General features: G+C 46.9%; 1 protein-coding gene across 1 annotated transcript in view; it reads left to right on the top strand.

Annotated features, from left to right (window-relative positions):
- Window positions 1-11,367, top strand: part of LHX6 (LIM homeobox 6) — a 66,836-nt gene that overhangs the window by 49,631 nt on the left and 5,838 nt on the right. The window contains exons 4-6 of the mRNA XM_018576985.1: window positions 5,635-5,855; window positions 10,226-10,326; window positions 10,406-10,501. Of these exons, the coding sequence (XP_018432487.1) occupies window positions 5,635-5,855; window positions 10,226-10,326; window positions 10,406-10,501 (418 nt within the window). The remainder of the gene's footprint in view (window positions 1-5,634; window positions 5,856-10,225; window positions 10,327-10,405; window positions 10,502-11,367) is intronic.

The following is an 11,367-nucleotide window of genomic DNA, read 5'->3' as shown; positions in this document are numbered from 1 at the left end:
TTTTAATTTTTTTAAACATTTTTATTTATCTTATTATTTTACTTTTTTTATTTTTTTACATTGAGTTTTTTTTTTTGCTTTATCACTTTTTATCATTTTTTAAATTTGAATTATTTCTTATTATTTTTTACTTTTTTATTTATTTTCCCCCCACTTAACTCTATTGCTATCACGCAGGAGCTAACAAGCCCCCCTGTCCCGGCCCCCCCCCCCCTCCAGTGATGCCACTGCTCCCCATCCTGAACTACTTTGCCGTGGTCCCCAGAAGAGTGTGGGACCCTGAACGGCAACGGACGCAGCCAAAGGTGGGGGCGGACCATGGGGAGGGGGGCTGCAAGCTTATTACAAGTGATCTCGGCGGCATCGCCAGGATCACGTGGACTAAACGGGCGCCCTGGGTGTTGTGCACTCCTGACCCCTGCACTCTATACACCATGTTGTACATGTCATGCACCTGACCCTTGCACTTTGTACATTGAGCTGTATATGTTATACTCCTGACCACCTCACCTGAAGTATATTATATACTCCTGACCATGCACTCTTTAGGCCTTATTGTATGTTACACACTTCTGACCAAAGTGTTTATTGTCTCAACAGTTGCTGGTTGCTAAGTAGTCACTGACTATTTTAATGACGCTCTCCTTTAAGGTAGGCTACAAACCACATGTAATGGAAGAGTTTCCTTCTTTAAAAATGAGTGTGCTGAGGCTTGTGCATTTTAGGCTCTGGCTTGTGGCACAATGACTAAAGCGTATTGTGTGGGTATGCCCCTTGAAGCTCCTCCCACTGTTGGTGCAATTTGGCCATACCCACCATTCAGCATAGCATGCTGCGCAAACTGCTTTATTCATCTCCTCTGGGTGCCCCAGTTCTTTTATAATCCTAGCAACACCCTTCCTGTGTCATGTTTCCAGACTGCTAGATACATTGCAGCGATTATCAATGCTTTGCCAATCTGTAACCAGTCTGGTCTTCCGTTATCTGTTTTGGCTGTGGCTTCTTGACCTATATAGGGCAAGAAGCAACTATGGCTACAGGACCTATGTTGTCTGTGGCTTCCAGACCTACGAAGGACATGAAGCAACTTAGGTTATGTGACCTATGTTGACTGGATTCCTGACCTATGAAGCACACGAGGCAACATAGGCTACATGACTTATGTTGACTGTGGCTTCCTGACCTATGTAGGACGAAAATCAACTATGGCTATGTGACCTATGTTGACTGTGGCTTTTTGACCTATGTTGGACAAGAAGCAACTACATCTGTGTGACCTATGTTGACTGTAGCTTCCTGACCTATGAGGGTAGGAGAAGTAACTACATCTACGTAACCTATGTTGACTGTAGCTTCCTGACCTATGTAGGACAAGAAGCAACTACAGCTATGTGACCTATGTTGACTGTGGGTTCCTGACCTATGTAGGACAAGAAGCAACTACATCTACATCAACTATGGCTATGTGACCTATGTTGACTGTGGCTTCCTGACCTATATAGGGCAAGAAGCAACGACATCTACATCAACTAAGCAACTATGGCTACATGACCTATGTTGACTTGTAGGACAAGCAGCAACTACATCTACGTGACCTATGTTGACTGTGGCTTCTTGACCAATGTAGAGGTTCTTCATAAGAACAATGAGATACAGCACATTTTATAAATAAGGAGGAGCATACAAATTTCATTACACCATTCCTTCATACATAGTACCCCTAATATCACATAGAGAGAACCCCTATATGAACCAGTGTGCTGATATTAATATTCATATCCTGGAGCATGCGCGGCAATCTTCCTGCACTATTCCCGTCGTATGCGTTAGCCTGTTTTTAACAGTTGTGTTTTCCATCAAAATAATTTTCTCCTTTATTGCCAACTGCAAAACAATAGCTTCTGATTAACTAATTTGCAGCCAGCTAGCACGGCGACCAATCTTTTCACGGCAGCGGGTTCTCCGCAGTGCTGGAAGTCTGAACCGGCGTTCCCTTCTGTTCAATTGCTGTCAAGCATTCTCGAGGGCCTGATGCACTTGGGGGGGCGTCAATCCGGATCGCGTCAGAACAACTAATGACAAATTAGGGAGAAAAATAAACACGGATATTGAAGTTTTCCTGCGTGTTTAGCAAACTCGAGTTGTTTTGTTGAAATATTCGCTTTTAAAAATTAAACCTTTCCATCGTTACACTAACAAGTCAACATAACCCGCAGATTCTTAAATGCTCCCAAGGGTACGGAAAGGGGGGAGAGGGTCAGAGGAGCACCGAAATCCATGGAAGGTCTTTTTATGGTAAATAATTGTTTTTATTGTGCACCAGTTATTGCCTGATAGTATATTTCCGCTGCAGGGAAGTTCTCTCGGCTTCTTTCTTTCTTTCTTTCTTTCTTTCTTTCTTTCTTTCTTTCTTTCTTTCTTTCGCACTGCTGCCTCTGTTAGTCTCAGCAGATCTGGAGTAAGATTGGGTGATGTCACTCCTGTGCTGATCATTGTTCTCCTTGCTGGAGAGGAAGCTGTACCTGAGGAGCTGCAGTGCAACAATCTCCCTGCTTTTGCGTCATCCTTTCTTTCTTTTTTGCTTTTTTTCCTTTCTTCTTCCCATCCTCCCTTTTATTCTTCCTTCCTTCCTCCATCTTTTGCTCCCTCCCTTTCTATCCTTCCTTCCTTTCTCTCTTCCTTCCTTCACTCCCTTTCATTTCCTACCGTTCGTTTCCCTTCTTTTCCTTCCTTCCTTCCCTTTCCCCTTCCTCCTTTAATTTCCTCCCTTTAATTTCCTCGTACTGGTGTGTAACCTCATACTGGTGTGTAACCTCGTACTGGTGTATAACCTCGTACTGGTGTGTAACCTCGTACTGGTGTGTAACCTCATACTGGTGTATGTAACCTCGCACTTGTGTGTAACCTCGTAAAGTATTCCCTGATGGCAGTGGCCTCTTTCAGCAGGATAATGCGCCCTGCCACAGTGCAAAAATGGTTCAAGAATGGTTTGAGGAACACAACAATGAGTTTGAGGGCCTCCGAATTCTCCAGATCTCAATCCAATCGATCATCTGTGGAATGTGCTGGAAAAACAAGTCCGATCCATGGAGGCCGATCACCTCACAACTTACAGGACTTCAAGGATCTGCTACTGACGGCTTGGTACCAAATACCACATCATACCTTCAGAGGTCTAATGGAGTCCATGCCTGGATGGGTCAGGAAAAGGGGGAGCTATTCAAATTAGGGGGGTCATCTAGATACCACAGCCTACCTTCAGAGGTCTAGTGGAGTCCATGCCTGGACGGGTCAGGAAAAGGGGGACCTACTCAATATTCGGGGGGGTCATCCAGATACCACAGCATACCTTCAGAGGTCTAGTGGAGCCCATGCCTGGACGGGTCGGGAGAAGGGGGACCTACTCAATATTAGGGGGGTCATCCAGATACCACAGCACATCTTCAGAGGTCTAGTGGAGCCCATGCCTGGACGGGTCAGGAGAAGTGGGACCTACTCAATATTAGGTTGGCGGTCATCCAGATACCACAGCGCACCTTCAGAGGTCTAGTGGAGCCCATGCCTGGACGGGTCAGGAAAAGGGCGACCTACTCATTGAGGCGAGTGGTCATAATGTTATGGCTGATCAGTGTATATTATTTTCATGTCGCTCAAACATACATTTGAATCCTCCACCGATATCACTGTAGCCATAGGTCTGAATGTAAAAGAAAGTCAACGTGGGGCCAGATCAGGTTTTCTTTAACAGGCAGTTAAAAATGAAACCATTGGAGTTTTTAAGCAGCAAAAGTGAAGAAAAAAAACCTTACTTAGCAGATTCCATTTTTTTTCCGTCTTCCGAGAACTATAAAAATAAAAATTCCCCCCTTCATTGCACCAACACGAAATGTTAAATCCAAACAAACACGGGGACATTAAGTGTAATTTAAACGTCTGTTATAATGAACGAGCGCGCTTTTAATTATTTGTTTGTTTAGTTTTCGGTATCGCACGAAGTACGTAGCGCTCTTGTTTTTATTCCATTTGTATCTCGGTAACAAATGAGGGGTACGGCGCAAATTTCTGTCCTTGCTGAAGACCTCCTCGGCTTTAACACATTCGTAGCCGGAGATTCGGAAAATGTCCTCGGCGCTGAATATTTTATCTTTGGTGTTTTATAGGAAAAGCCAAATGGAAATCCTCCAAAAGGAAAACGGACCAAAGGCAAAGTATCCATTTTTCTGCATGAATAACTCAGCCGGTAAACGTCATGCCTAAGTAACAGGACTTTAAAGTGGACCTGTACTCAAGAAATGAAGATATGATATCATATAGGGCAGGGGCGCACACAATTTTTCATCTGGAGATCTACTTTTCAGAGCCTCTGCTTCTCCACATTGAAAAACTCATGAATGAACAGGAAGTGATGTAAATCACATCCTCTTCATTCATAACTGGGGACACATAGTACTATGTGTCCCCAGTACTATGTAGTACTATGTGTCCCCAGTTATTTACAAACACTGGAGTGATCAGCTGATCGCTCCAGTGTTTGTCCTGCACAGAGAATTGGTACATTCTCTCTGCCGCTCGGCCACGCACAGAGGGGGGCTGCAACTTCTCCTCTGGATCCCCCCTGCTCATCCGGGCAGAGGCTGAGGAGAAGTGAAGGAAGCACTTCAGCCAACGGGGGGGTGGAGGGCAGGTGACAGAGCCGCTGTAACAGCAGCATGTGCGGTGAGGGGAGAGAGAGCCGCCGGCTGTCAGATCCAGGCCGAGCGGCTCTCTCTCTCCTCACCGCACGGCGTGCTGCTGTGATAGCGGCTCCGCCACCCGCCGCCCACTGCAGCTTCACCTGATGTGAAGGGGAGCTCTGATGTGAAGGGGGCTCTAATGTAAAGAGGGGGCTTCTGATGTGAAGAGGGGCTTCTGATGTACATAGGAATCCTGATGTGAAAGGAGGGCTCCTGATGTGAAGGGGAGCTCTGATGTGAAGGGGGCTCTAATATAAAGAGGGGGCTTCTGATGTGAAGAGGGGCTTCTGATGTACATAGGAATCCTGATGTGAAAGGAGGGCTCCTGATGTGAAGGGGAGCTCTGATGTGAAGGGGGCTCTAATATAAAGAGGGGGCTTCTGATGTGAAGAGGGGCTTCTGATGTACAGAGGAATCCTGATGTGAAAGGAGGGCTCCTGATGTGAAGGGGAGCTCTGATGTGAAGGGGAGCTCTGATGTGAAGGGGAAACTGATGTAAAGGGGGGCTCTGATATGAAGGTGTGCTTCTGATGTGAAGGGGGCTCTGATGTAAAGAGGGGGCTCTCAATGTAAAGGAGGCTCTGATGTGAAGGGGACCATATGGCTATATTTGATCAATGATGTCAGCGCACGCATCCCACTCCATTATTTACAGGCAGCTGTTGGGAGGGAATTCTCCAGCCAGCAGCTGATTGGGTGGGTGGCTTCGAGTCCCTTTCCGGGTTCAGAGGAGCTCAGATATGGACCGAGTTCAGTTCGGACCCTAATTGTTGAGTGAGCAAGGAGCCCTGCAGGAGCCCCCCATCCTTTGAGTGTCTTTAACTTGCAGTATATACTTTTGTATTGCGGGCTGCACCTGTCACCTTGTCTGAATTTTGGAAACTCTCCTTCTGTATTGCAGCCGCTTTGGTACCAAGTGCGCCCGGTGCGGTAGACAGATCTATGCCAGTGATTGGGTGCGGAGAGCTCGGGGGAACGCCTACCACCTAGCGTGCTTTGCATGTTACTCCTGCAAGAGGCAGCTGTCCACGGGGGAGGAGTTCGGCCTGGTGGAGGAGAAGGTCCTATGCCGAATCCACTATGACACCATGATAGAGAACCTCAAGAGGGCGGCAGAAAACGGTAAGAACTTTGAGAATGTATCTCTGCCGCAGGTCAGTAACACTTACAGGTATTGTCCCGCCTCCACTCTGTGAATGGACAGTGAAAGGAGAAGCAGCAGACTGATGAGCTCATCTCTCTGTCACTCTGCCTACTCCTCCTATCAGTATGCTACCTTCATAGCACATGAGATCTCCCCCTCGCCCCTCTTTCCAATGTTAGGGTGTTACAGGGATAGGAAGTGATAGGCAATCTGTCCAATGGGAACACTTTGTAGTGGAATCGGGAAGCGTTGCTCTCTTTCCTCCTTTACATTCTATCTGGCTCCATTGTACTGGGTCAATACTGGCCATACACTACGCCTATTGAAAAGCAGACAACACATTCATTAAAACTGAACTCCGGCCTTCCCATCAGCCATGCACAGTTGTACCGGCTCCTCTCCTGGACTAAATTTGCTCCTTCCAGGGCTGTGCTGTGTGCCAGAGCTGTGTAAAATCTCAGGACTGGATGGATAATACAACTCCTAAGCAAGTAAAACAGTTTATTCCTTTGGACCTCAGTGTTTCCCTGGAGCTCAGCTTTAGTGATATCCAAGGTTATAATTATGAGCGGATGATCCAGGGATCTCTTCCAAGCTGTGGTTGTTGGTCAGGAAGGATTTTATACCCCCCGAGAGCTATTGCTGCCCATTGAGGTTCTTCTGGCTTCCTTTGGACCAAAACCGCTGTGGGGCGGAACTCCCAAAGTGAAACCTGATGGTCTCTTTAAAACCCAACAAGCTACAGTATGTGATAATGCAATGAAGAAGAAGCGAAGGAGGGAACGTATTCTGATGTATTGTCCATTGATTTTCGGGATCCCTATGTTCGGGGTTGGGAAGCTATTGTTTCCTATAGGGGTTTGTCCTGGATCCTTCGGACCAAAACCGCTCCAGTAGAACTGTTAAGGTCGAACCTGGTGGCCTTTTTGTAAATTCAATAAGCTGATGATGATAAGATGAACGTGCCTGGGTTGGGGACACTTGGACGTTCTCCAAGCCCAGCCAGAAATCAGTGTTTGGCATAAGTCCAATTGAACAAACACAGGGCCGCCTGTGTCCTAGAAACCAGATGGCATGGTGCAACCAGAATAGCATCATTGGTTGATTGGGTGCTAGCAGTTGGTTTACTCATGGCCACTGGTTGGCCATGTGCAACCCAACTACTGCACATGGTCAACCATTTGGTGGCCAACCAGGATTTGGTGACCCCCCATAGCATAATAGCTTCTTATGGATATAGGGATGTAGGACCACATGGTTGTGCTTGATGAAGGGGCCTTTGTGTGACCCTGAAACGTTGCTTTGATGTGATTACTTGCACATGCATCAATGAAGACGTGTTCTTGGTAATCTTAGAGTGCCAGCATCCTACATCCATACATCCTGTCACGGCACCATCCGTTTGTCACCGATGCACCCACTATACCTAAGGGACCAAACGGTCAGGAGTGTGATGGATCCATTGACTTTCATAGGTTCTTACGGTGCGACTCTCTGTGTCCTAGCACCCATTAATGCTGTGCTGCTCAGATATCGGTCAACCAATGATGCGGATGGACACAGACAAAAGTTCAGCCAGATGGCCAAATCGTTTGACCATTCATCGAACTGCAAACAGCTTGGGATCAGGTTGAACTCATGGTTGACCCAAGGAGTGTGATGGATCCATGGACTTTTATGGGTTCTTATGGTGCACCTGTCTGTGTCCTAGCACCCATTGATGCTGTGCTGCTCAGATACCGGTCAATCAATGATGCTGATGGACACAGAGGAAGGTTTAGCAAGATGGCCAAATCGTTCGTCGAACTACAACCAGCTTGGGTTTGGGTTGAACTCGTGGTTGACCCAAGGAGTGTGATGGATCCATGGACTTTCATAGGTTCTTATGGTGCGCCTCTCTGTGTCCTAGCACCCATTGATGCTGTGCTGCTCAGATACCGGTCAACCGATGATGCGGATGGACACAGATGAAACTTCAGCCAGCTGACCAAATCGTTTGACAATTCATCGAACTGCAAACAGCTTGGGTTCAGCTTGAACTCATGGTTGACCCGAGCCCAAAGCTCATCCCTAGTAACTATGCAACAAGTAAAGAAGGAAGCAGATTTGGTTTTATCTGCCATCAGTTTTCTGGATTCCTCTGTTCTATGTTTCGACTGTAAGCGCTGAATTGGGATGCCACCTTTGCATTGTGTTTTTATTATACACTTCCTTCTTTTGTGCCTCATGTATAAATTGTGGGACTAGGCCATTAGTCATGCGACCCAGCTGTGCAAGTGGCAGGATATTTCCAGTAATCAGTAACTCTTTCCTGACACTCAACAAAGAAAAGTCATCGCCGAATGAAGGGTCCTCCGAAGCCACGTCAGAGTAGTCATAACAGTGTTTTTTGTTGTTTTCTTTTTGCTTTTTTTGATTAAAGAGACAGCGCACTGAAAATGGATACAGTAACTTAGCTATGGATGGGAGCTCTTGGCTGAAATGCTTGATGCCTTCCATTATTCCTCAGAGGACTTTGCAGCAAGCGTTTTTTCCCTACAGTCTTTAGATCAGCCTTTCTCAACCAGGGTTCTGTGGATTCCTATGGTTCCTCCTGAGGTCAGTAAGGATTCCTTGAGCGGGGAGCAGTGGCAGTTTTATTTCCTGCCTTCACTGACCATTAATGTAAGGAGGCAGTTTATCACTGACAGCCAATGTAAGGGGTCACTTCTACACTGACCACCCATATACACGGTGACTACACTGTTTACCAATGTAAGGAGCACTTCTATGGTCATCAAAGTAAAGGTGACGTACACAAAAACCACCAAAGAAAAGGGGCATTTCTATGATTGTCAAAGTAAGGTGACCTACACCCACCACCAATGTAAGGGGCACTTCTATGATCACCAAAGAAAGGTGACCTACACCCACCATCAATGTAAGGGGCACTTCCATGATCCCCAAAGTAAAGGTGACCTACACTGACCACCAATGTATGGGGACATTTCTCCTCTGACCACTGACATAGAGGGACACTACATTGTTTACCAGTGTAAGGGAAACGTCTCCAATGATCACCAAAGTAAAGGTGACCTACACCCACCACCAATGAAAGGGGAATTTCTATGATTATCAAAGTACGGTGACCTACACCCACCAGCAATGTAAGGGGCACATCTAAAATAACCACCAAAGTAAGGGCAACCTACACCCACCAGCAATGTAAGGGGCACTTCTATGATCACCAAAGTAAGGTGACCTACACCCAACAGCAATGTAAGGGGCACATCTCCAATGGCCACCAAAGTAAGGTGACCTACACCCCCCACCAATGTAAGGGGCACTTCTATGATCACCAAAGTAAGGTGACCTACACCCACCAGCAATGTAAGGGGCACATCTCCAATGGCCACCAAAGTAAGGTGACCTACACCCACCACCAATGTAAGGGGCACTTCTATGATCACCAAAGTAAGGTGACCTACACCCAACAGCAATGTAAGGGGCACATCTCCAATGGCCACCAAAGTAAGGTGACCTACACCCCCCACCAATGTAAGGGACACTTCTATGATCACCAACGTAAAGGTAACCTACACCCACCACCAATGTAAGGGGCACTTCTCCAAAGAACACCAAAGTACATTTATACATCAATAAATGTACAGATGTTCCTCACTTACCGACTTACCTGTTTTGCGACCACTCGCACTTACGACGGACCGCCGATCGACCTCCGACCTTCCGCGTCAGCGCGACGGGTCGCCGGCGGAAGTGACATCCCCCGATCTTCACTGCAGGTCTCGGTAAGTATTTCCATTGCCGGATGTATAGTACCCTGTTCGGTACTGTACATCGGCAACGCTATACAGTACTGTACTAATGCAGTATAGTACTGTATAGAGTTCCTCACTTAACGACCAATCCGTTTAACGACCTGGTCGTAGGAACGGAACTCGGTCGTTAAGTGAGGAATACCTGTACTGTGTTTAAATGCAAGCACCTTAACTTGACTTGGTATTAGCCTTGCTACAGCAGAAAGACTGGAAGAGGAAGAAGCAGCACAAGCAGCCAATCAGTTGTTCTGCAATGCAAGGTGCATGCTGATAGGATGTAAGTGTGACAGAGAGATGAGCTTATCAGTCTGCCGCTTCTCATTTACTGTCCAATCACAGGCTGGGGGTGGAATAAGACCTGATCTGCAGCATAGGAATATGATTTCTCTGTGTGGCATGGCAGAGCTGAGTAGATCTCATGACCGGTTGGTCAGAAATACCTATGACAAGTGTATATCTTTACTGAGCAAGTAGATGATGCACATCTTAGTTATTGTAACAAGACGAGTGAGCCGTCCCTGCATTTTCAGGCAATGGTATTACATTGGAGGGGGCCGTGCCATCAGAACAGGACAGCCAGCCAAAACCAGCAAAAAGAGCGCGCACTTCGTTCACGGCGGAACAGCTGCAGGTATGAGACCGAGCCATGGTGGATCTTTTATGTGTGGTATGAAGCCCTATAACCTACTAATACATCTCTCTGTCCTCAGGTGATGCAGGCACAGTTTGCTCAGGACAATAATCCTGACGCGCAGACGCTTCAGAAACTTGCAGACATGACAGGACTAAGCAGAAGAGTCATTCAGGTTTGTATTCAAACCAAATATTGATGTTCCCAAAGGGAAACGTAGCAGACACATTGTTAGAGGTGACCCTAAATGGTCTATTTAAAAGGAGAACTATGGGGTCAGGGCTTTTCCCCATAGTTCTCCTCAGGGTCACGGGAGGACATAGACTAGCGTCCTCCCATCACCCAAAGCTCAGTATACCGCAAGCTACAGCTCGCGGTATACTGAGACCGCCGCAGCCGGGACGGATCCCGACATTACTGTCGAGATCCGTTCAGCTGCGTGTGTGACAGCTGGCTCTGCCTATCTAGAGGCAGAGCCAGCTGTACCCGCCCCCTCCCCCGTCCATTCGGCCGGAGCGCGGGGGGGATCTTTGCAGGGACAGGATCGAGAAGTGAGCGAACGCCGGTATGTGTTCGCTCACTTCCCGATCGACTGAGCCGACGTGTGACAGTCTCATTGTCACAAGTCGGCTTGAACTATGAGGACGAGTGAAAATCATTCACCTCATAGTTCTCCTTTAACAAAATTCCACAGGTCATTTGTACATTTGCTCGGTACAAGTTAAGCGACTGAGAGAATGGGGCAAAATCAAATGTTCTTAGTGTGTTTTCTCTCCTGGTCGAATGTTCTTCACTTTGTTCATTCATTAAGAACAAAGTCAGTTGGGAATATATCGCATTATGGCCACTAGATGGAGCTGGGGATCATAGGTAATCAATACATGAGAGTGACGAGAGACACTGTTACAATTCACATGACCATTTGAATGTAACAATTACTACCCCTGTAGTAGCAATGGTTACATTTACATGCTCATTCCCTCCAGTGCAGGGGTGTCCTTACATTTTTTACTGCCTGAGGCTGGGGGGGGGGGGGGGGCA

Source organism: Nanorana parkeri, unplaced genomic scaffold (genome assembly GCF_000935625.1).
Source record: "Nanorana parkeri isolate BGI_ZX_2015 unplaced genomic scaffold, ASM93562v1 scaffold81, whole genome shotgun sequence".
NCBI lineage: Eukaryota > Metazoa > Chordata > Amphibia > Anura > Dicroglossidae > Nanorana > Nanorana parkeri.
The sequence above is the reverse complement of the archived record's forward strand: the minus strand, read 5'-3'. Positions and strand labels throughout refer to the sequence as shown.